At 47.2% G+C, this 26,418-nt stretch overlaps 2 protein-coding genes across 2 annotated transcripts in view; one reads left to right on the forward strand and one right to left on the reverse strand.

Annotated features, from left to right (window-relative positions):
- LOC147122084 (disabled homolog 1-like) overlaps positions 1–26,418 on the reverse strand; it is a 454,991-nt gene that overhangs the window by 369,983 nt on the left and 58,590 nt on the right. The window lies entirely within an intron of this gene.
- The window catches only part of LOC147122085 (uncharacterized), a 188,020-nt gene continuing 165,007 nt past the window's right edge, over positions 3,406–26,418 (forward strand). The window contains exon 1 of the mRNA XM_085978172.1: positions 3,406–4,311. Coding sequence (XP_085834298.1) covers positions 3,406–4,311 — 906 coding nt within the window. The remainder of the gene's footprint in view (positions 4,312–26,418) is intronic.

The raw sequence follows: 26,418 nt of genomic DNA on the forward strand, positions 1-26,418 counted from the left end.
AGTAGTTGGGGACCCATTGGGAATAATAAGAAAATAACCCCAGGCACCTTTTCAGGGCTTTGGGAGTGTTGGGCAGGGGCAGCTCCCGTAGGGGGCGCAATCGGTCGGGGTCTGGTCCGATTTCCCCATTCTCCACCACGCTGCCTAGTATGCAGAGGCGCGTGGTGTTGAAAACGCACTTGTCCTCGTTGTAGGTGAGGTTGAGTTTTTGTGCGGTTTTCAGGAACCTCTCGAGGTTCGAGTCGTGATCCTGCTGATTGTGGCCGCAGATGGTGACGTTGTCGAGGTAGGGGAAGGTTGCCTGCAAGTGGTGGTCATCGACCATGCGGTCCATCTCCCTCTGAAAGACCGAGACCCCATTCGTCACCCCAAAGGGGACTCTGAGGAATTGGTAGAGGCGTCCGTTCGCCTCGAAGGCGGTGTACGGGCGGTCCTCTGGTCTGATAGGGAGCTGGTGGTACGCTGACTTGAGGTCGATGGTGGAGAACACCCAGTATTGAGCGATTTGGTTCACCATTTCTGATATGCGGGGTAGCGGGTAGGCATCTAGTTGGGTGTACCTGTTGATCGTTTGACTATAGTCGATCACCATCCGTTTCTTCTCGCTACCCCTTACCACTACCACTTGGGCGCGCCACGGGCTGTTGCTGCGTTCAATAATACGCTCTTTCAGGAGCCTGTCTACCTCGGTCGCGATAAACCGCCTGTCCTCCCAGCTGTACCTCCTGCTTTTGGTCGCTATTGGCCGGCAGTTAGGGGTAAGGTTCGCGAATAAGGCGGCTTTACCTTCAGGGTAGCCAGACCGCACACTGTGAGGGGCGGCTGGGACCCACCGTACTTGAGCGTGATGCTTTGGTGGTTGCACTGGAAATCCAGGCCCAAGATCACGCTCGCACATAGGTTCTTCATGATTAGTACTTTAAAATTATCGTATACAGTCCCGTTAACGCCCAATTGTACCGTGCAGTAACCCAGAATGGTCGATGTCTGGGTTTTATCAGCCATAGAGATGGTACCCTGAGCAGGGACCACCTTTAGGGAGAGTTGTTGTGCCAGTTCAGGGTGGATAAAACTCTCCATGCTTCCACTGTCCATTAAACATTTAACCCGGCACCCGTTTACCTCGATGTCCACCATTGATTTGGATAGCGGGTGCGGCCTGGTCTGGTCCACTGTGACCGATGCCACTGTAGGGCCCTGATCGATACAAGATGGCGTCCACGCTGTCTGCTCATAAGATGGCGGACCCCACGAGGTCGGGCAAGATGGCGTCCAAGATGGCCGCTCCCACGGCGCACACGCGGCGGTGGCGGGTTTTCCGGCGGTTGGTTTTCCGGCGGGGTTCCCTCTGCACACCTTCCTGAAGTGCCCCTTCTCACCGCACTTAAAGCAGGTGGTGCCTTTCGCCGGGCACAGGTTTCTGGTGTGTTTTGGCTGCCCGCAGAAGTAGCAGTTGGGTCCCTGACGCGTCGCGGCTGTCGTAGGGCTTCTGGGGGGAGAGCGGGGCCCCGCCGGTGTCGGGCTGCCGGGCGGGGAAGATGCCTTCCAAGATGGCGGCGCCCTTGGTGCACACGTGGCGGCGTGGGCGGCGCGGGCCGAAGAGTAGGCGTCCGAGTTTCTGTGGGCCACATCCAGGGATCGCGCGGTGTCCGCAGCCTGTTTCAGGTCCAACCCCGTTTTTTCCAGCAGTCTTTGCCGGATGTAGGTGGAGCTGAGGCCTGTGATAAAGGCATCGCGAACAAGTTCGTCAGTGTACACTGCGGCTTTTACATCTCGGCACTTGCAGTCTTTGCCAAGCATTTTCAGGGTGCTTAGGAACTCCTCCACCGATTCCCCAGGTCGCTGTGCGCGAGTAGCGAGCAGATGCCTAGCATACACCTCATTCGTAGGCTGCTGGTAATGCGCCTTTAAGATGTCGCAGGCGGCCAGGTACGTATCGGCGTCTTGGATGAGGGGGTAAACCCGGTGGCTTACCCAATTCCGCAGAATTCCGAGTCTCATCCTCGCAGCGTCCGTAGCATCTTTGACGGCTGCGGAATTGTCCAGGAAGAATTCCATACACTCAAACCAGTGTCCGAAGCGTGCTGATGCGTCCGGAGCATGTTGATCCAAATCCAAACGTTCGGGTTTCAGGAGTTGATCCATAGTGTTGAAAAATAAGTTAATAAAATTGATGTGCCTCAATAATTCCGAGACTCGATGTTAGCGAAACAAAACAAGGCTTTTATTAACTTAGAAAGTAACACGTAAGAGAGAGAGGTATCTTCCTTCTGGGGACTGAGGCCAGACTGAGCTAGCTTACAAAAGGGGCCAGGTATGGGCGGAGCCCTACACACAGCACATTCCAGCACATTCCAATAAACAATACAATGAGGACTGGGGGAAGGGAAATGACACTGAAACCGACCACAGTCACAGGCAGTGATGAATGGAATATTTCATCACACAGCTATTGTCACTGAACAGCTCCTTTGCCTGCAACTTCACAGTCTCTGTAGCCCTACACAGTGCTATGGCTTTTCCCAGGTCTAGATCTTGCTCTCTTAGCAGTCTTTCCCTTAGACCATTATTCGGAATACCACACACCAGTCTGTCTTTTATCAGCGAGTCTGTCAGTCCCCCAAATTCACATGATTTGCTTCTGTTTCTCAGTTCAGTCACATACTGATCAATAGTCTCACCCGTTTTCTGTACACATGTGAAAAATCTGTGCCTCTCAAATGTCACATTACGTTTAGGTATGCAGTAGGCCTCAAACTGTTCCATTATTTTATCTAGCTTCATTTTGTCTCCATCAGCAGTGAATGTGAAGTTATTATACACCTCCAGCGCTTCATCACCCACGACATGTAAGAACACTGACGATTTCTTTTTATCATCTTTCTCGTCAGCTCCGATTGCCGCTAAATACAACCCCACACGTTGTTTGAACCTCCTCCAATTTTCAGCCACATTACCTGTCAACTGAAGCTTCGCCGGTGGGTGTAAACCTTCCATTTTTTCACTTCGTTAGCTATTCTCCAATGGTAAGTAACGATGTTCTCTTTTGGCTTGCTAATATGTGGAGAGCTGATTTCACTTCAGATTTTTCCTCTTCATCTCTTTCAATCACTTCTGACACCATGTATTGATTTCTTTGTGGGTTCAATGACGAGACATTTATGAAAGAGAATGTCTTTTAATCTAAAGCTTGTTCAACTCTTTTTAACAGCATTACAGGAGACACCATGCTAGTGATCCATCTAGAACAAAACTGAAACTAAACTCAACTGCTTGACTCTGTCACATGCCCTCTGCTGGTCAGGCATAAGTAATCAATACATGCAAACATGCTGGTAAGGCATCATAATCAAACAGGCAAATACCATCACTATTTGCTGATATCATTACAGAGCGGAGCATACTATGGGCGCGGGGAGACAAAGAAGGGGAACCTGGAACGATATTTTCACCACTTATAATACAGGATCCTTTGTAATAAACAACCTGGATGACATAGAGCTGCAAACACAGATAAATGGCTTAAAAACCCAACTACGAAAGATCCTAACAGAGGAGAATACAATTTTAGGCTCAGAGCTACACAAGGACCAAGCTATGACGGTCCATTTAAAAGAAATCATTGCTGAGCTAGAGAGACACGCTAAAACAGTAAATGCACTCATACGGGAGGACAGGAATGCTTCAGATCAGGCTGCACAGAATGAGGTGTGTGTGCTATACGGGGCATGGTTGCTGGGTGAGGGCCGTAGTAACCTGGAGAATTTAAAACAAGGTTTAGTCCCCTCCTGGATTAGCAACAAGCACCTCACAGCCCTCCACCCATTTAGCAATTCGCTGAGCCCGTGTCAGCTCCGTCTAGCCTCTGAAGCCTACCCTGTCCCAGTAGATTGTGGATGTTCCAATCACACTATCGTGGGGATAGTAGCGAGGATGCCGGTCATGGGTGGGACAGCCCGACCCGCACCGGTATACAGGGTGGAGAACATTGGAATCATTCAAGGGGGTGCACACATCCGTTTCGCAGCGGTCCCACCTTATGTCATAAAGTGGGAGCACACTATGACAGGTACAGACCTCTCCGGGTGCCAGAGCCGGGGTGCACACATAATACTGTGTCCCCAGCACTTGAGCGCCTATTCTAGACCACATTGCGGGCTTAAAGCTGCTGGCGCGCAACCTGTGAACTGTACCATGGAAGTAATGGCACAAGACCATGTTCCCCCACAGGTAGCATTCATAGGAGGTGGGACATATTGTGTCACCACAAGTGCGACCCACTACCAGCAAGGACAGCACATCTGGTGTCCGGTGAGTGACAGCAGTTTCTGCTTTAAACCCGAGGCAGAAGTTCAAGTGGCCCAGGAACGGATTGTCCCCATTCCTGAACCTTCCACTGTTCACCTCACTGTAACTGAAAACATCACCAACCTGCAAAACTATGTTACACATTTCGGCTATGAAATTCCCCCTCTGCCCGAACATCTTACCGCCCTAATAAAAGCAGTTGTTATATCTCAAAAACATTTCTACACACTAGAATAGAAAACAGTCGAGATAGGGGCCAAGATCTTGGATATCGTAGTTCCACCCTGGTGGGATATTTTTGAAAATATAGAGGTCCCTTCTTGGATCAGAATGGCTTTCACATTTTAGTGGTCTGCCAGCTCGGTATAGTTTTCTACTTACTATGTACAAAGTGCAAGTGGAGGGACATAATGCTCCGATCCCAACATGAGAGCGCGTGGGACAAGCATCAAAATAAAGTCTATGACCAGGTATGAGACGAGCCTTAAGCGTTATTAAAAATAAAGATTGTGACCGTGTATTTTTCTTTTCTATGTATGTACCATATTTTTCTTCCAAGTGGTGCCGGGGTGTTGGACCCCTCCGTGCTTGGATATGAATGTAACTGAACTTTATGTATCTGAACACTACACCTAAAGGGGAATGTGTGTTTTGGGGTTTTAGATAGGTAAAATACAGGGGAAGGTTGGTTCTCAGGGATCAGGAATTTTGCTCACCCAGTATGATACTCTAGCAAGTAAAGTATCACAGGGGAGACTGTAAGATTCTCAAAATTAACAGATCCCCCAAAATGAAAAGGAAAACCCTATTAAAAATGACTTTGGACCCTTGCTAAAAACTTCAGGAGGATAAAAGGGCATGTTGGATAAAAAGGGCCTAACAAGGAGATTCAAGGTCAGAAACAGACTACACATTTTTTTTAAAAAGGACATGTTCAGGCATGTTTGGGAAAAGGCTGCAACAAAGAAATGGGATCTACCTCTGCAGTAGACAGTTTGAGTATTCGAGATAGTCAAACTGTCTGGGGGAACTATAAACGTCACTCAGCCCCTATCAAGAAATTTACATGCTTACAATAGACACACGGAAGAACAGCCTCACAGAACCCATCCAAATCATGCATAAAACAAATCGATTCGCCAACCTGCAAAGAATCGCAGGCCCCACAGGAAACTCAAAGCTTGAGGACAATTCACTACAATTAGATAAGAGCTCAACAGCTCAGGAAAACCATCCCGAAACCACTTCTCACATTTTAAACTACTTCAACAACTCAGGAAACCATCCAGAAACCGCTTAAACAATTTACACAACTCAATGTTAACGAGCCCGCCAAAATCTAACAATAAACCTAAACAGATTTGGCGTGTAGATTAGCAGGCCTCGATTAGTATAATTGGAGGCCTGTTCAACTGTGCAGTACATCTCACAGGAAACACCAACCGTTCCAAGTTCAAGAAGAGCCATCGTCGAGCAACATCAAGATCAAGGAGCAAGCATCTCGAAGCAGTTCTCTCTCTCTCTCTCTCTCTCGAAGAAGAAGAAGTAACATACCATCGGACACCCCGCGGCACCAAGGGCCCCACGAAACAACCAACCGAATATTACCTACAGCCAACCGGGTAATATTGGGCCACCGCGACCAACGAAAAACCAACTCGGAAGAAACCGAAAATTCACAAGTTTTTCCACTCTACAAACTATTCCTGACTTACCCCTGGGTAAGATTTTATCCAAAAGACTCTAAGCCCTACTTCTAACCAAAGAAAATTGGGTACTCACCTGATAAATCCAATACGCACCCTACCACATCAGCGGACTCGCAAAGACTGACCAGATACACAGGTGAAGTCCTCTACCGCGTCCAGGGTACGGCAGGCCCCAACTGACACATCTAGCGAACCCCAAAATCGCGAACCAGCTCAACTGTCAAGGAGTCGTTTTGGTGAGTATTATCCCTGGTCCTTTTAGAGCCTAACTTATCTTGTAAGGTGGGATTGGGAGGGGTGAGATATTTGTCTACTGTAATTTTTCCCTCGTGTATGTCAAAGTGTTTCCCCATTTTACTAGAGTGTTATTATTGTGTTGTATTTTCTTTCTCAAATAAAAATCAAAGTTCTTGCACCAAAATCAGTTTGTCTGCTGCACTTTTATCACAACCCCCAACTAAGTCTTAGAACCAAGGGAGTGGGAGCGATTCGAACCGCTCATAAATCAGAGGTGAACCCACACACCACCCCCTTACACTTCGAAAGCTCAATGCTCAACATGTTCAATCCCTAAGGAGAAACAGTCAACAATAGAAACAGAACTGAATTCTGAAGAAGGTGAATCTGTCTTTCCTCTTTACAGATGCTGACTGGCCTGCTGCGTAATTCTAGCATGTTCTATTTTTAATCACAGATTTCCAGAATCTGTAGTTTTTTTTTATTTGTAAAGAAACTGCTGAGCTACTGTGTATAGCTAAAACAATAGGGTACAAATCAGAGCAGTCATGCTGAAACTATACCGTGCTTTAGTCAGACCACACCTGCCCAGTTCTGGTCACTAAGACACAATGGAGACATTCAACCCTCAAGGCAGTTCAGAGACGACCCACAAGGCTCATCCCTTGTATCAGAGGACTGAGTTATGAGGAAAATAGGAGAATTGTGGGTTATTCAGCCTTGAAAAGAGGCAACTAAGAGGCAATCTTGTAGAATTGCATAGGATAATACACATTATGGAAAATTACTTCAAACTAAACCGGGAGGAGTCACAGGTTCAAATTAGTAAAAGACAAATTTAGCACTGATGCCAGAAAGTACTTCCTCACAAAAAGAAGGAACAAAAATGGAAATGAAAAGTGGGAGAGATGTAAATTGGGTCGTGGATTTGCTATCGCCCATTTTACACTATCGCCCGTAGTCAAAAATCACCCCTGTGAGTGCACAATATAAAATGTTCATAATTCAGCCTAATTAATAATCTCTGAGACACAATAAAAATGGCAGGTGTGGGAAGTGAAAATGCTGCCTTGCTCCAGTGGGGTGTTCTTTTGAGTTGGAGCTGAGGTGAATTGTTGCTGCAATTTGGAAGAAGCTTTATTCTGCATTTATCAGGTGGCTTGATTTGGGACTAGTTGATGCTGACACAGGATCTAAAACTGGGAAAGTATTCCATTTCCCAGTGCTCCTCACCTTGAGGAATACAAAATTCACCTTCAAGGAAGCAAAGTTCCCACAGACAATGCTTCATCATTCATAAAATTAGGGCAGCGTATCTGACAATGACACAGTTATTGCGGAGCAGAGGGACATTTCCAAATTAATGCTGTGGCACTGAATCTCTGCATTCTAAAACAGAATTTTATTATGCAGATTCCCAGAATTACAGAGTTCAGTATAATGACGAATATTTGATAAAATGAGAATTATAATAAGAAGTGTGATTCCATTGAAATAATTTGTAAAAATCCTTTGTTGTTGTTAATGGTGAAAATGTAACTATAGTAAGAGTAAAATCAAACAATGTCATTGTGTTAGAACAGGATGAAACTCATTTCAAAGCAGTAGGTGATCTTTTCAGCTCTACTGGAACAGCAGGATAGAAGTTCCTTGTTTATAACATATTGTCCCCATCTTTTTTCTGCACATTTTTCTCCTTTCTTTATCTGTCTAGTTCTACGCTGCCCTGTTTAGCTGGCAGTGGACAGGACAGCAAGCCGCTGCTCACTGCTACAGATATAATGTGATCTTATAACATTGCCTGTTAACCTATAGCTCTCATTTTTATACAAAGTCACTACTATCTGTAAATCTGCTCTGTGATGGAATGACCATCTGCATGGCCGTGGAAGTCAAGCTAGCAGAAATTCTTACTCAAGCCTCTTAGTGTGTGTATATTCTATATATATATACTGTCTCCCAGCCAATAATGAGTTTGAGTAAGCAGATCTTAGTTTAGTTTGCATTAGCACATACGCTCTTTCATAAAAGTGAATGCATTTCATTACAAAGATCATTATCCACATGCTGCAAACCTTGGGTAAGATCTTTCATTTGACTTACAAAGCTATGGTTCAGTTGCTGAGATTTAATTTCTATCGGTTATATCATGGACCTCATTATAAATAGAAGTATGGATGGTTCCCAATTATATTATAACTTATAATGAGAATTTAGAATATCTTTACAGTTTATGCTGCTGAATTATTAATTTCACAAATACAACTTATTTTTTGCTATTACTTGTATCTTGTGTAGTTCATTCACTACATTACACCCTCTTTGAAATTCCGTTCTGCGGCTGTTTTCCCTGTTGGTAGCCTTTTCTCCCCTTCCAAGCTTTTACTTTGATGAATTCCCTAGTGACACAGTATAGTTAAAAAAAACGAATATTCAAATCTAATTTACATGGTAATGCAGGAAATACTTAGAGAAACATTTTAAAATGGCACAACATTTGAAATGATGTTAATGTAGTGCCATCAAATTCAGAGGTAAGGCAGCATGGGACCCACATCTTGGGACACAATCATTTGGAACTTCACGCATGCTCAATATTGCAGGTGCACAAAGAGCTTTCAGGGCATGTGGGGACAGTCTTAACCCAGGATCCTGCAGGCACTAAAAAAGGATTTACAAGAGAAATGCTAATGCACAATAGCATTCTTAAAACACAGGCTGTCTGAGGAAAATGGGAACAGCTGACTACTAGGAGAATGAATAATGCCTATTGCACCCTGTAAGCTAACCATCATGTGTGAACAGTGCGCCTGGGGCATTCTGTAAACTATCAGACCCGATGGTCCCTCAAATACTGCCTTCATGTTTACTTTATAGACATCTATACAAAGCATCTCCCTTTGCAAACTGAATCCTTGTACTCTTTCATTTTCTGGATCTGTTGAGGATCTTTTTAGCATTCAACCAGTCTGTCATTGGCACTGTTGTGGAAAAGGACCCTTTGCTGGTGTTGAAAATGAAACAAGGAGCACAAAATAATGCAGCTGGCCATTTTGTGAACTGTGCAAACTTGCACTCCTGCTTATGTCTGTCTTGTGGGCAATTCAAAATCTGGAGGTGGCAGGTGTTAAAATCTAAGCTTATGGACAGCAGAAAGGTTAGTGTTCATAGAAAGCAACATCACCTCCAACTTGGAATGACATGCTTTGCTCTAGAGGTTTTTTTTCATCTGCAGTGATTGTGCGATACTCAACAACTGGTATGGTAGCTTCCAATGGCTCTTCCTTCTATTGGGCTAATATCTACAGCTCGTGTATTAGATCCCTTGACCCGCGTAACCACACGCAATCAGTCATGCGCCCACTTCTTGACTTTAGAACAGAATTTTCAGAAAGGACATTTCTACCCCTTTCAGGGCTGAGTGTGTTGTGTGCCCTGGGTGTGCTCTGATTGGAGTTACAGAAAAGACTTACAGGGATTGAATAGGACCAAACCATACAATCGGTCAATCCATGCCAAACAGAACCATTCAAATCCTGCTTGTGCTCCCTTCTTTTAAAAAAAAAAGGAACCAGTGAGATCCTGTTCCCTTGATTCAGTATCTGAAAGAGCCCTCAAGTTGACCCTTTGACCCACAGGTTTCAGCTCACTCAGTTCCAAATGGTCTTGTTCCTCCTCACTTGTACTCTCTCCTGAAACTCACTAATAGATCCTCCCGAGAGTAGATTTATTTATGATGGTGCTCAGTACTGTAAGAGTGGGTGATGCAGTGTGATGTGAGGTTTTCGATTGAGACTCATTAGTGGCCCATGACACTGCTTCCTCTTGGGCATCTAGAAGAACAGAAGAAAATGTTTTCCAATGTTCAGAGTTAGATACCTTGAACCATAACCTTATATTGCAAGTCACTGCAGTATGTTAGGCTGCAGTGCTGTTTGTGTGTAAGGAAGTGAATTATCGAGTGAACACAGACATAGAATACAAAGCAAGGAATGATACCAGCCATAAGCCACCAACTCTATCAGGATTCAAGTGACTTTCATAAAAGGGGCGACACCACTGAAGGTACAAGGCAGAAACATAGAAACATAGAAGAAGGAGTAGGCCATTCGGCCCTTCGAGCCTGCTCCGCCATTCAACGAGATCATGGCTGATCATCCAAACCCTAGCACCCGGTCCCTACACCGACAGCCCTATCCCCGTAACCCCGTAACCCCACGTATTTAATCCCCCCTAACACTAAGGGCCAATTTAAAAAATTTTTTTTTTATCATGGCCAATCAACCTAACCCGCACATCTTTGGACTGTGGGAGGAAACCGGAGCACCCGGAGGAAACCCACGCAAACACGGGGAGAATGTGCAAACTCCACACAGACAGTCACCCGAGGCCGGATTTGAACCCGGGTCTCTGGTGCTGTGCTAACCACTATGCCACCGTGCAGGTAACCAACTCAAACTCCTTTAAAGATAAGAAAACTAACAAAAATCATTAACTTAACGTAATGAAATCAAAATGATAAAACCAGCTGAGATCAAAATGCAAATTCCTTGCTCTTCCCGCCGGTCACAATAAGCACCCAAGTGACCCGGTAGACTCTGCAGTTTGGTGTACAAGAGTCACCGAGGTGCATTACATGAAATGTTCTGTTTTGTGCCTTTACTCGTATAGGCTGAAAAAATAGGATTTGGGAATGATCTCTCATATGCTGAAAGCATTTGGTCAGTGTGAAGCAGTTATCAATAAGTCAAATCATGTACTGAGTGCATCTGGAGGGTATTGACTTACAGGTCAGACGAAGTTATACTAACATTATACAGATCAATGGTGAGGAAAGTTCTGGTGTATGGCATGCAATTTATGTCAGTCTACCTCAAAATAATATTGATGCACTAGAGAGAGTTCAGCAAAGTGTAATTAGAATGATTTCAGACCTCAGGGAACTAAATTATGAAGAAAGATTTTCACTGGAGAAAGACAGAAGGAAAATATGATGCAGGGCAGGGCTGCCTTGAGGATGAGTTCATTGAGTGTATTAGGGATGGGTTTCTTGAGCAGTATGTAACTGAACCAACCAGGGGGCAAGCAACCTTAGATCTGGTCCTGTGTAACGAGACAGGATTAATTAAAAATGTCCTAGTAAAGGATCCCCTTGGAATGAGTGACCATAACATGGTTGAATTCCATATTCAGTTAGAGGGTGAGGAGGCTGTATCTCAAACAAGCGTGCTAAGCTTGAATAAAGGAGACTATGAAGGTATGAGAGCGGAATTGAGTAAAGTGGATTGGGAAAATAGGTTAAAGGATAAGACGATACATGATCAGTGGTGTACATTTAAGGAGTTATTTTACAAATTCCAAAAAAAGTATATTCCACTGAGAAAAAAAGGGTGTAAAAGAAAAGACAGCCATCCGTGGCTAAGTAAAGAAATTAAGGATAGTATTCGACTAAAAACAAGGGCATATAAGGTAGCCAAATCTAGTGGGAGGATAGAGGATTGGGAAAACTTTAAAAGACAGCAAAAAATAACAAAAAGATTGATTAAGAAAGGGAAGATAGATTATGAAAGTAAATTAGCAAAAAATATAAAGACAGATAGTAAGAGTTTTTATAGTTATATAAAAAGAAAAAGGGTGGCTAAAGTAAATGTTGATCCCTTAGAGGATGAGACTGGGAAATTAATGGTGGGAAATATGGAGATGGCAAAAACACTGAATGAATATTTTGTATCAGTCTTTACAGTAGAGGACACCAAGAATATCCCAACACTTGACAAGCAGGGGGCTATAGGGGGGGAGGAGCTAAATACGATTAAAATCACTAAGGAAGTAGTACTTGGTAAAATAATGGGACTCAAGGCGGATAAATCACCTGGACCTGATGGCTTACATCCCAGGGTTTTGAGGGAAGTGGCGGTAGGGATTGTGGATGCATTGGTAATAATCTTCCAAAACTCCCTGGACTCAGCAAAGGTCCCGGCAGACTGGAAAACTGCTAATGTAACACCCTTATTCAAAAAGGGCAGTAGACAGAAGGCTGGAAACTATAGACCGGTTAGCCTAACATCTGTGGTAGGTAAAATTTTGGAGTCCATTATTAAGGAGACAGTAACAGGACATTTGGATAATCATAATTTAATAAGACAAAGTCAGCATGGTTTTATGAAGGGGAAGTCATGTTTGACAAATTTGCTGGAGTTCTTTGAGGAAGTAACATATAGGGTGAATAAAGGTGAACCAGTGGACGTAGTGTATTTAGACTTCCAAAAGGCATTTGACAAGGTGCCACACAAAAGATTATTGCTTAAGATAAAAAATCAGGGGATTGGGGGTAATATTCTGGCATGGATAGAGGATTGGCTATCTAACAGAAGGCAGAGAGTTGGGATAAATGGTTCATATTCAGACTGGCAATCAGTAACCAGTGGTGTTCTGCAGGGGTCGGTGCTGGGTCCCCAACTCTTTACAATCTATATTAACGATTTGGAGGAGGGGACCGAGTGTAACACATCAAAGTTTGCAGATGATACTAAGATGGGAGGGAAAGTAGTGAGTAAGGAGGACATAAAAAACCTGCAAGGGGACATAGACAGGCTAAGTAAGTGGGCAGAGATTTGGCAGATGGAATACAATACTGGAAAGTGTGAGGTTATGCACTTTGGCAGGAAAAATCGTAGAGCAAGTTATTATCTTAATGGCAAGAAACTTGAAAGTACTGAAGTACAAAGGGATCTGGGGGTCCTGGTGCACGAAACTCAAAAGGTTAGTATGCAGGTGCAGCAAGTGATTAAGAAGGCCAATGGAATGTTGGCTTTCATTGCTAGGGGGATAGAATATAAAAATAGGGAGGTATTGCTTCAGTTGTACAAGGTATTGGTGAGACCGCACCTGGAATACTGCATACAGTTTTGGTGTCCATACTTAAGAAAGGACATACTTGCTCTCGAGTCAGTACAAAGAAGGTTCACTCGATTAATCCCGGGGATGGATATATGAGGAGAGGTTGAGTAGATTGGGACTCTACTCATTGGAGTTCAGAAGAATGAGAGGCGATCTTATTGAAACATATAAGATTATGAAGGGGTTGGATCGGGTGGATGCAGGGAGGATGTTCCAGATGATGGGTGAAACTAGAACTAGGGGGCATAGTCTTAGAATAAGGGGCTGCTCTTTCAAAACTGAGATGAGGAGGAACTACTTCACTCAGAGGGTGGTAGGTCCATGGAATATGCTGCCCCAAAAAGCTGTCGAAGCTACATCATTACATAAATTTAAAACAGAAATAGACAGTTTCCTAGTAGAAAAGGGAATTAAGGGTTACGGGGAGTGGGCAGGAATTTGGACATGAGTCTAGGTTTGGATAGGTCATGGCCCTGTGGGTAGCGGAGCGGGCCCAGGGGCCATGTAGCCTGATCCTGCTCCTGTTTTCGTGTGTCTAATGCTGTTAGATTCAGGAGATAGTCCTGTCATAGTGGATTGGCGGTTAGGATCAGATCAGCCATGATCTTATTGAATGGCGGAGCAGGCTCGAGGGGCCAATTGGCATACTCCTGCTCCTATTTCTTATGTTCTTATGTAGGTCTTTAAAAAAAATGTTTAAGGACAAGTTGGAAGTAAGCTAACTGTTTAATTTGGACAATAAGCATAGATCGAGAGGACACAAATACAAAGTTCACAAAACTTGAACAAGGTTAGAGATTTGAAAGAAAACTTTCCTTCCAGCAACATGGTAGACATGTAGGACGGACGTAGGGGCGATTTTTCCAGCCCTGGGGAGGCGGGTTTGGAGGCGGGACTGCTGAGAAAATGGCAGAATCTGGGGGCGGGTACCCATCCCGCCCCAAACCGCCTCCGTGACATCTTCCCAGGAGGCGGGTACCCAACCCGCGCCGGGTCCTGTCTCCGAGGCGGGAAGGGGATTACAGCTTCTTAACTGCCTGTTAATAGGTAGTTAACAGGCAGTTAAGAGGATATCCCCATTTTTCCATCAGCGGTGCGGGCTTCCCGACGTCGGGAAACCCCGCCAGGATCAGCGAGGCGAGCAGTGGGTCTGCGGGGTCCAAAAGTGCGCTATGGAGCTGAGTGATGGGTGCAAGTGTGGAGAGGTAAGTATGTGAGGTGAGTGAAAAGTGATAGAAAAAGTTTCCTTACCTTTGTTTCTTCCTGCAGGCTGCAATTGTTGGGGATGCGGAGGCTCCGGCATCTCAATGGCAGAGATGACAGAATGGCTGCTGCATTCTCCGATGCAACAGGCATCTGCTTTCTGCTCAGGAAATAGGTTTGGTGAGCCTTGAGTACAAGAACTCACCAAACAACAGAAGAATGTCAGTGTTTGACAACTTCTCAAACACTGGGCGGGCTTAACAAAGTCAATCAAGGGAAAATAGCGTGGGTTGGCCACAAGTCGATGGAGGCGGGACTAAAACCCGACAAGCAGCAGTCCCGCCTCCAACGCGCCCCCATTGGCAAAATCACCCCTGTCGTGTCAAATCACACTTTTTTAAAAGATCGCTCAATTGAAAGTCATTGAGAGGGAAAGTTGAGGTCTATGAAGACTTTTTGTTAAATGTTAGTGAGAGCAAAACAAAGATTGGGGTTCTTACATGGGAAAAGGTAAATCTGAAATAAAGATGGACAAACTTTAAAAAAAGTAAAAAAAAAAAAATTTTTAATTCTTAAAATTTTTAATGTTTATTAAAATGGATAAATTTGACACTGCACAAAATTAAAATTAGTTTTTCAGACCATAACCTTTGTTTAGCAGTCAAAACGCTGTTAAAGCCCAAGTTACACCCAATCCCTTTGGGTCTAACTTTTAGTGGGGAATTTAACAGCGTATTTACTGCAGAAGAGCCGAAGTTTTCACCAGTTTCCCTGATTTGAGAGATGGCACAGATTGCCAGCTCTGTGTGGGGGGTTGGGGGTGGGGGGCACAGTGCAGCCTGCGTCGGAGCAGTGACTGACAGACCACAAGTTCAGGATTTCCGCATGCGCTAAATCCCAAAGTTGCGGTCAGTTTCCAAGGCGGAATAACGGCGAACACTGCCAGTTCGCTGTCACCCCGACCGCAAATTCTGTTTTATGTTTTGAGTGGTTGAGGGCAGTTGATTCTATTTTATTTATGTGCATCTGTGAGTATCCAGGACAGAACATAAAAACAAGAACAGCAAAAAAAGGTTAGCTTAATAGAGGGAAATCCTGAAAGGACTGTACTGTGACAAAGCCACCAAAGAGACTCTCACAGTAACTTGTACAATTGTCTTTAATCATTATTGTTACCTTTTAATGTTTGCCCTGTTTAAACAGCGCGGGATCGATAAAATCGCGATCTGACGCGATGACGTCATCATGTGACGTTCCCAACGGCGGGAAACGTGATGACGTCATGGCGTCAGGGTTGGAGGGCGTTTCCAGTTAGTCCTCGTGGAGTGAGCTAGTGTACAGACCTGTTTGGAGTTTCTCCTGCGTTTCTGGTTTTGTAATACTTTCAGTGCATTAAACTAAGTTTGTTAACTACCAGTTTAGTTCACAGTGTTTTTGTTAGGAGTGCACAGACTCCTACATTGGTGACCCCGAATCCTCGCGATCGTTTTTCGCGGTGGACACGGAATGCAGGCCAGTGATGGATGCCAACGCTGTGGCCTTGAACTCCCCCAATTCTGGTTACAACAGGCGGTCTCCTGGTTTGTGCAGGCCAAGGCGCAATTTGAACTCCGCAACATCGTGCAGGACCAGACCCGATATTTGTACATGGTCTCCGCCCTCGATAGCTCGACGGCGTCGAGGATCATCAGCCTTCTGGAGAACCCCCCGAATGCTGACAAGTATATAGCCATCAAGACTCGGCTGCTGCAGGTATTTGGCCTTACCAAGGCGGAGCACGCTCGCCGCTTACTGACACTACCAGGGTTAGGTGACTCCAAACCCTCGGAACTAATGAGCCACATGCTAACGCTCCTGTGGTCCGAACCCCCATGTTTCCTGTTCCGCGAGCTGTTCCTTATGCAGCTGCCCGAACACGTCCAGGCAGCCCTCGCCAGATTGGACACCGGGGACTGCATTGTGCTCGCCGAAGAGGCGGATAAAATTTATGCGGTCCAGCAGCAATACTGCACCATCGCGCAACGCCCTGGCCCAAGGGGCCCGGCCCCGGCCCCTCCGACGGCCGGTTACTGTTACTACCACACTTGTTTCGGCCTGAAGGCCCGCTGATGCCGACCACCATGTGGTTTCATGCCCAGACCGTCGAAATGACCGCCGCGAGTCAAGAACACCGGGTCCGGTGCGTCCCCCGCGGCCACGATGGCGATCGGCGACTCCGGGAATCTCATGTATTTAACCGACTCCATCTCAGGCCGTCGTTTTTTGTGTGACACGGGGGCACAGTGCAGCATAGTTCCCACCTCGGTCCTCGACCTTCGGTCCGGCGGACGGGGTCCTCCCCTCCAAGCTGCCAACGGAGGTACGATCCGCACTTGCGGGAAACGATGGGTGCAAGTCTGTTTCGGTGGCCAGCGCTTTACCTGGGATTTCATCACCGCTCAAATTTTGCAGGCCCTTTTGGGCGCTGACTTTTTAGGCGCCAACGGCCTGTTGGTGGATGAGAAAAATCGACGCCTCATTCACGCCGCCACGCTCGATGGTATTTCAGGTGCGCGCAGCACGGCTGCACCGCACTTGGTCTCCTGCGCGCAGCCACCTCCTGACGACTTCTCCTGCCTTCTCGGGGACTTCCCCGAGCTGACACAGCCTACCTTTTCAGCTTCGACCGCCAAGCATCGGATGGAGCATCATATTTCGACAACCGGCTCTCCCGTCTATGCCGTTTGGAGCCCAGCAACCTCGCGGCGGTGAAGGCGGAGTTCGCCGCGATGGAGAAGCTGGGGATTATTCGCCGGTCCAGTAGTCCCTGGTCTTCACCACTCCACATCGTCTCAAAGCCCGGCAGGGGATGGCGGCCCTGTGGCGACTATCGTCGCCTCAATGAGATAACGACGCCCGACCGTTACCCCATCCCCCACATACAAGATTTCTCTGCGCATTTGGCGGGGAAGTCAATATTCTCAAAGGTCGACCTCGTCCGTGGGTACCATCAGGTCCCAGTGCACCCCCAGGATGTCCAAAAGACGGCTGTCATCACCCCTTTTGGACTTTTTGAATTCCTCCGCATGCCCTTTGGGCTCAAAAATGCGGCGCAGGCGTTCCAGCGCCTTACGGACTCGGTTCTGCGGGACCTCGATTTTTTGTTCGTCTACTTGGATGACATTCTGATTGCTAGCACCACAAAGGATGAACACCTCAAACATCTCCGTGTCCTTTTTTGACGGCTTCAGCAGCACGGCCTCATTGTGAACCCGGACAAATGCTGTTTCGGCTTGGCGCAGCTCGATTTTCTCGGCCACCACATAACTTCCGCAGGGGCAATGCCACTTCGAGCTAAGGTGGAGGCGATCACGGCGTTCCCGAAGCCGCAATCCGTGAAAGCCTTACAGGAGTTCCTGGGGATGGTTAATTTTTACCACCGGTTCGTCCCCAGGGCCGCACAGCTCATGCGGCTGCTCTACGAGGCCCTCAGGGGCAAGATGGGAAAGGAGCCCGTGGTTTGGTCGCAAGAAATGGGTCGCGCCTTCAAGGATACGAAGACCGCACTCGCAAACGCGACGATCTTGGCACATCCCCTGCCAGGAGCTATCATCGCCCTCACGACGGACGCGTCGGATTACGCTGTGGGGGCCGTTCAGGAGCAATGGGTCGACGGCGCATGGCAGCCTCTGGCATTTTTTAGCCGCCAGCTGCAACGGCACGAACGTCAGTACAGTACTTTGGACAGGGAGCTGTTAGCTTTGTTTTTGGCCATCCGCCACTTCCAATTCCTCCTCGAAGGGCGCCGCTTCACTGCGTTTGTTGACCACAAACCATTGACGTTCCCGATGGCCAAGACAGCGGAACCGTGGTCGGCTCGGCAACAACGGCAGCTGACTTACATCTCCGAGTTCACCACTGACGTCAGGCACGTGGCCGGCAAGGACAACGTCGTCGCTGATTGCCTCTCCCGCACCGCCATCCAGGCCGTTCAATTAGGCATTGACTTCGCAAGAATGGCAGCCGACCAGGCTGCCGACCCGGAGACTCAGGCCTTTCGTTCTGTCCTCGCCAGCCTCCAGCCGAGAGATGTACCATTCCATGCGGCAGGTACCACTCTACTCTGCGACGTTTCGTTGGGTGCACCCCGTCCGATTGTGCTGTCCACCTGGCGCCGAGGCGTTTTCAACGCTATACACGGGCTGTCGCATCCTGGAGTGCGGGCGTCGCAGAAGCTGCTAGTCTCCAAATTCATATGGAGAGGAATATGCAAAGACGTCTGCGACTGGGCGAACACTTGTGTGGTTTGTCAAGGTGCAACGGCACATCAGGGCCCCTCTGGCCACCTTCGAGGTACCGGAGCGGCGTTTCGACCACATTCACGTTGACCTAGTGGGCCCACTTCTACCATCCCGTGGTTTTACGCACCTTCTGACAATGGTGGATCGCACCACGAGGTGGCCGGAGGCGGTTCCCCTGACGTCCACCACCTCTGCGGATGTCGCGCGAGCCTTCATTTCATCATGGGTAGCCCGGTTTGGTGTCCCTGTGGATATTTCGTCGGATCGCGGGCCGCAATTTTCGTCGGAACTATGGAATGAGGTGGCCTCAGTATTGGGCACTAAACTACACTGCACTATGGCTTATCACCCGCAAGCGAATGGCTTGTGCGAGCGGTTCCACCGTTCATTGAAGGCGTCGCTCAGGGCCAGCCTTCTGGATGCAGCATGGGTCGATAAACTGCTGTGGGTGATGCTGGGACTGCGCACGGCGCCGAAGGAGGATCTACAGTCGTCGGCCGCGGAAATGGTTTACGGTCAGCGACTTCGAGTTCAGGGCGAGTTCCTGCCGTCCCCTACGCGGCCGTGGTCTGCAGCCAGTCAGCGAGAGGCCCATCGGGACGCGGCTCAGTGTTTCCGCCCAGTTCCGACCTTGCAGCACAGTTTGCCTTCTTCCAACATCCCTGGGGAGCTGTCAAAGGCCAAGTTCGTCTTTGTGCGCCAAGACGGCCATCGTACCCCGCTCGCACCTCCTTATGCAGGTCCGTTCCAGGTTCTACAGACCGGGCACAAGAGTTTTGTGATCGACGTCGGGGGCAAGCCTGATCACATCTCTGTTGATCGCCTCAAACCTGCGCACCTGGACCTCAAACAGCCGGTCGAACTGGCGCAGCCTCCGCGCCAGGGCCGGTCACTGGCACGCCTAACCGCACCATGCTACCTGCCAGCTCGCCACCTGCTCAGCGTTTTCCTCTCCGGGAATTTAGGAGTCCGTCAAACAGGCTTGTCCGACCTCCTCGGCGATTGACTTTCCTCATTAAAGACAATTCTGGGGGGGCGTATGTGGCAAAGCCACCAAAGAGACTCTCACAGTAACTTGTACAATTGTCTTTAATCATTATTGTTACCTATTAATGTTTGCCCTGTTTAAACAGCGCGGGATCGATAAAATCGCGATCTGACGCGATGACGTCATCACGTGGGTCACGTGACGTTCCCAACGGCGGGAAACGTGATGACGTCATGACGTCAGGGTTGGAGGGCGTTTCCAGTTAGTCCTCGTGGAGTGAGCTAGTGTACAGACCTGTTTGGAGTTTCTCCTGCGTTTCTTGTTTTGTAATACTTTCAGTGCATTAAACTAAGTTTGTTAACTACCAGTTTAGTTCACAGTGTTTTTGTTGGGAGTGCACAGACTCCTACAGTACCATCATTCAAGGTGAGGGGGAGTCTAAATTATAAAAGTCCTGAATTTAGACATGGTATATAAATAGGAAGTCCTTGTTATCAGTAAGTGTTGTTGCAGAGATGTTTGGTGAAATGATGAGTTGCAAGTTAGTTTAATATTTTGTTTATTTGTTTTTGGCTTTTGATCCTCACTTTAAAAGTCTACCCATCATCTGATGGAACATTTATTCAATAAGGCTATTGAATTGAACTTCCCTCTCTGAAATGTAATATCATTTGTATGGTGCTGCTCAGAACATTATATAGGGGGGAAAATTCGTTAGTGACCATTTTGGGTCGCTAACATCAGCTGGGCGCTAAATTTAGCGCCTGACGTAAAATAGCGCCGGCGATCGCTAACTTCAGTTTTAGCGCCTTAAGTGGGTGGTGGAACGCTAATTCAAGCACTCCACTTCCTTCTTAGAGCGCTAACCCTGAATATCGGGACAGTGCGTTCTGCAGCACTATGCACTGGGCCATGTAGTGCTGCCGCATGGAAGGGCTCTTCCCCTCATTAAAGGGGAGGGCCCAAGCCCACAACTCTGCGGGGCATACCTGGACCAGCGGGGGAACGGGATGCCGTGCCAGCAACTTGGCACTCAAGAGGAGTGCCGGGCTGCCAGATTGCTACACACACCCCACGTTCAAAGACGCAACGGGTCACGACAAGTAAGTCGGCCGATTTTTTTTCCCCCACCCACCACCTCCCCTTTAGTTATCACCCCGCGAGCCTCCTGCTGCTCCGTTCCTGCCCCCTGAATCGATCACCGTCATCGCCCAGCACAGATTCTTGGGGTGCAAGCCAATTTTGCAGACGGGGCGAAAACAGGGCGCTGCGCACGGTGATGTTGGCATCGCCTGTGCTGCAGAGTGGGGCACTACCAGTTACTGCCGCCGCTAAATTTAGCAGGAGTTGTTAGCGGCGCCACGCCCGGCGAAAAGTCCTTTCCGGGGGGCACTAATGAGATGCGCAAATGCACCGAATTTCTAGCCCTATGGGCCAATTTTACAAATGCCCTAGCGCCCAGGCGTGGCGCCACTAACGCCTGGCACAAAATTCTGCAGGAGGTTCGCGGCGGCAGTAGCCGTTAGTGCCCCACTCCACTGCACCGGCGATGGTGACATTATTGCTGTGCGCAACGTCCCATTTGCGCCCTGGCCACAAACTTCCCTTGCGCCCCTGACCTATTGCTGGGCGATATGTGCGACATGATCAGGGTACGGTTTTGCAGCAGTGGCAGCCGGCGGCGGCGCACTTTAAAGGCAGGGGTCGGGCGGCCACTTTCATTTTGGCCGACTGCCAGCACCTGCCCCCTTTCACATGTGTATGCGGGGTGCCGGCCACGATCATTCAGCCTGGCACTCCTCGAGTGCCGGGCTGTTTCCACAGCAACCCGCTCCCTGGTGGTCCGGCTGGGCCCCGGTGCGTGCAGCGCCAGGCCCCTCCCCTTTAATCAGGGGCAGAGTCCTGCAATGACGCGGCGCTACATTCCGCCGCACATGGCACTGCTGCAGGTAGTGCCAAGACATTGAGTAGTAGCGCCCAAAGCAGGAGGTGGAGTGCTTCCAGTAGGGCTCCTCCTCCTTCTTTGGGTGCTACAACTGAATTTACAGGGTGGGGCGCTAACTTTTTCGGGGCACTAAAATGAGCACCCCAGCGTGGTTAGCGCCCCAAAATGGGCTATACCCAATTTTTCCCCCACTTCTAGACAGGCAGGACTGACATAAGAAATATTAGGGGTGATTTTTAACTTTGGTGGGGGTGGAAAACTGGCGGTAGTGGATCAGCCATCTGTTATACACCCCATTTCTATTGGAAAGGAATATCGAGTGTGATAATAACAGGTGGCTGACCTGCTACCACCAATTTTCTACCCCGCTAAAGTTGAAAATTAATCCCATTAGTTAATATCTATGATATTTGATTTGCTATGCCTATTTTCTAACCATTTCTAGATGGTGAGAAGTTAGGACCGGTGGAGGAGCCGAAAGATTTAGAGGTCCATTTAAAGAAATCACTAAAAACTAGTGGACAAATACAAAAAATAATTTAAAAAGCTAATGGAATGCTAGCCTTTATCTCAAGGGGGGCTGGAATATAAACTACAGTTGTATAAAGCTCTGATTCTTCTTAGGCAGTCCCTCGGAACCGAGGATGACTTGCTTCCACACTAAAAATGAATTCTCAGGTGACTGATGAGTCCAATGCAGGACCTACAGTCTCTGTCACAGGTACGGCAGACGATGGGTGGGTGGGATGCTTGGGTTGACGTGCACTCCTTCCGCTGTTTGCGCTTGGCTTCCGCTTGCTCCCGGCGAAGAGACTCAAGGTGTTTGGTGCCTTCCCGGATGCTTCTCCTCCACTTTGTGCGGTCTTGGGCCAGGGATTCCCAGGTGTCAGTGGGGATGTTGCACTTTTTCAAGGAGACTTTGAGGGTGTCCTTGAAGCGTTTCCTCTGCCCACCTGGGGCTCTCTTGCCGTGTCGGAGCTCTGAGTAGAGCGCTTATTTTGGAAGTCTCGTATCGGGCATGTGGATGATGTGACCCGTCCATCAGAGCTGATTGAGTGTGGTCAAAGCTTCGATGCTGGGGATGTTGGCCTGAGCGAGAACACTGACATTGGTGCGCCTATCCTGCCAATGGATTTGCAGGATCTTGCGGAGGCAGCGTTGGTGGTACCTCTCCAGTGATTTGAGGTACCTGCTGTACATGGTCCATGTCTCTGAAGCATACAGGAGGGCGGGTAGCACTACTGCTCTGTAGACCATGAGCTTGGTGCTGATTAGACTACATCTGGAGTACTGTGTTCAGTTCTGGGCACCACACCTCTGGAAGGGTATATTGGCCTTGGAAGGAGTGCATCACGGGTTCACCAGAATGATACTGGGGCTAAAAAGGTTAAATTATGAGGAAAGGTGACTAGGCTTGTATTCCCTCGAGGATAGAAAACTAAGGGGTGATATCATTGAGGCGCTTATGGTGATTAAAGGATTTGATAGGGTAGATAGAGAGAAACTGTTTCCTCTGGTGGAGGAGTCCAGAACAAGGGGGGCAGAACCTTTAAATTAGAGCTAGGCAGCTCAGGGGAGATGGCACAAAGCATTTCTTTACACAAAGGGCAGTGGAAATCTGGAACTCTCTCTTAAAAAGCTGTTGAGGCTAGGTCAATTGAAATTTTCAAAATTGAGATTGATAGATTTTTGTTAGGCAAGTGTGGAAAGCCTATTAAGGGATATAGAACCAAGGGGGGTAAATGGAGTTAAGATACAGATCAGTCATGATCTAATTGAACAGTGGAATAGGCTCGAGGGAATGAATGGCCTACTCCTGTTCCTATGTAAAGGTCTGTTTATGCAGTAATTGGAGTGTGGCTCAACACTTCTGTGATGATTAAAAGTTGTTGACTTCCATGTCTGAGAGAGAGAGAAGTTGATGGTGTGGTGAAAAGAAAAGTAATAAACCGGATGCAGAGACACAACACAAAGTACTCATTGAAATGTAACCCGATTCATAGTCGAAAGCTGAAATGTCTCTTGTCCCTGTGACAATAGTACCATTTGAACTTCTTTGGAGAATGTAATGGAAGAAACATTAGTCTTCCTTAAAGTTGGAGTCAGCAAGTGGTGGTGGTGAGGAAGTACACAATAGAATAAACATACATGGATTCTGGATGAAGTAGGCTTGATGGGCTGGATGGCCTTTTCTCACTCTGGACTTTCTTATGTTCCTATGAGAGACACATAGAGAAACTCACTGCCAGAAAGTTATGAAAAAGAAATCATTAAAAAGCTGCATTAGTGGCAGAAAAGACAGAAAATAAAGAAACAGACAAAAAGTTGTCTGTGTGAGAGACAGAGACCTAAAAGCAATTATAAACAGAAAGTAAGTTGTTTGGAAATAGCAGACAGGAAGGGATAGCCGCGGGTTATGAGAGAATTAGAGAGAGTCTTATAGATAAGAACTGAGAAGAAACAAATGATGGGAAATTATTCAACGTGATGGCAGACTGCGGTTAGCCTGAGGCAGATAGTTGCTATGCTCACTTACTCTGAATAACCAAACATAAACTGTAGGAGTCGTCAAGATACCTGTAGGCTGAAACACAACAAATCTAAATACAATAGCAAATTTAGTCTGATTCACGGCCGCTCACATGAGGTTTATTAAACCCAGTTAGAACCGGTGTCAGTAATCAAAGGCCATGGCAACATACTTGCACTATTCAGACAAGGTCATGCACCTTTTGTGTATTGTTGCATTGCACTCAATGCCTGTGAGCCCTCAGCATATCATGAGATGGTTGATTTTTCAAAGGTGGAACAATTTGGATCATGTTAGCCTATCAGTAAATGAACTAGCAGAATGTTAGCTAATGTGAAGTATTTGATTAATCAAGATAAATTTAAAAAATCAAGTTCAAATGTTAGCTAGTTTTAATTTCAATTCAACAACAACTTACATTTATATAGAGCCTTTAACATAGTAAAAGTTCCCAAGGTGCTTCCCAGGAGCATAATCAGACTAAAAATGAGCCAAAGAAAGAGACAGTGGCCTGGAAATTGCGATCGGAGACTTGCCGCCCACGTAAGCCTCTGAACCACAAGAAAACTCCATACTTACCTGCTGTCTCCAGAGCTTCGGACTCTTGCGGCCCTGGGCCTGCAGGAGTACGCCTGCGTAAAAGCCCACGCATTCCTGGTTCGCAAGCGTCTCTGGGATCACGTGGGCCAGGCCAACGAATGACAAAGGGGGATTCCTATTATGCTTATGGGTATTCCATTTACATGCGGAATCCCCATAAGCATAGTAGAAATCACCTAATAAATACAATTTCACAACACCAAAATAAAAATAAACGATCACAGGTTCAAAATTAATTAAAATACCATTTAATTAAACATTTAGAATAAAAATTAAATTTTTTGAAAAATTGTAGTGTATGTGCCTTTAAGAGCCCCCTGTGTACTGCAATACCGGTAATGGCCACTCGGGCTATATAAGCCTGTATATTGTGTTGTATCAGTTAGTTCCCCACCAGACTTTGTTCAGTAAACACCTGTGAAACCAACTCCTGTCTTCAGTGTCTCTATTAACACACGGACACAACAGTGGCGACGAATTGGAAACGGACTTACCTGCAATTTGGCAGCACCTCAAGGACATCGATTCCTCTGGCGTCCAAAGTCGAAGAAAAGCAAGAGAAAGAAAAAGCTGTGGTTTCACCAGCTAGCCAAGCTGGTGGCAGGTACTGCAATGATCCTTCCTGGGCGTCGGGCTGGGGCTCCAGCGGCTGGCTCTGCAGCGAGGCCAAGCAGCAAAGGCGGAGGCAAGCAGTAACAGACGGGGAGGGAGCACTCGGGAGATGGCCGGCGCTGCAAGCAGGTCGGCGTTCAGACCTAGCAGAGAGAGTCCGGCGGAAACGAGTCTCCACCTGTAAATAAATAAATAAAAAGGGAAACCCGCGGAAAACAGCGCTGTCATCGGCAGCAGCGGCGGGGAAGCGCGGGAAGCGCCATATCTTTTCTGCAGAAAAGAAAGAAAAGCGCGGGAAGCACCATTTTTTTTCCAGGATGCCTAAGGCTGGCAATATTGATGCTTTTGATAACGATATAGAGGATTGGACCACATATGTGGAAAGAGTGGAGGTATATTGCACCACAAATGGAATAGAAAATGAAAAAAAAGCATCAGTACTTCTAAATCTAATGGGCGCAAAGACATACGGCTGTTACGAAACTTAATCACTCCAGCCAAACCAAAGGACAAGAATTTTAAAGAAATTGTTGATACCCTACAGGAGCACTTAAACCCAACACCGCTGCTGATAGCGGAACGATTCAAATTCTTCAAGAGGAATCAACACAAGGATGAAAGTAACGCTGATTACCTCACCGAATTAAGAAAGCTATCAAAGCACTGCCAATTCGGGGCAGGACTAGCAGATTATCTTCGAGACAAATTCGTCTGCGGTCTCCTAAGTGAAGGAACACAGAAAAGGCTGCTTTCTGAAAAAGATTTAACACTGGACAAGGCTTTCAGTATGGCTGTATCATATGAAGCAGCCGCAAGAGGAGCTGCAGAGATACAACAAAAGACACAGGACTTCGGCACCCATGAAATGACACAGGGTTTTGAGAGATGTTATCGCTGCGGCAGATCCACCCATGACCAGAGGGAGTGCTGGTTCAAGGACAAAGCATGCAGGCAATGCGGAAAGATTGGACACATTGCACGGGTATGCCGATCTGGACAAAAAATATCCACGGACAGGAAAAAAAAAAATCAATAAAGAAAAGTACAGAAAGGTACAAATGATGACGGACAGTAGCTCCGAAGACCAGAAGAGTGAAAGCGACTCC

Source organism: Somniosus microcephalus, chromosome 3, assembly GCF_052327205.1.
Source record: "Somniosus microcephalus isolate GS21.2 chromosome 3, FLI_Smic_1.0, whole genome shotgun sequence".
In the NCBI taxonomy this organism is placed as follows: Eukaryota; Metazoa; Chordata; class Chondrichthyes; order Squaliformes; family Somniosidae; genus Somniosus; species Somniosus microcephalus.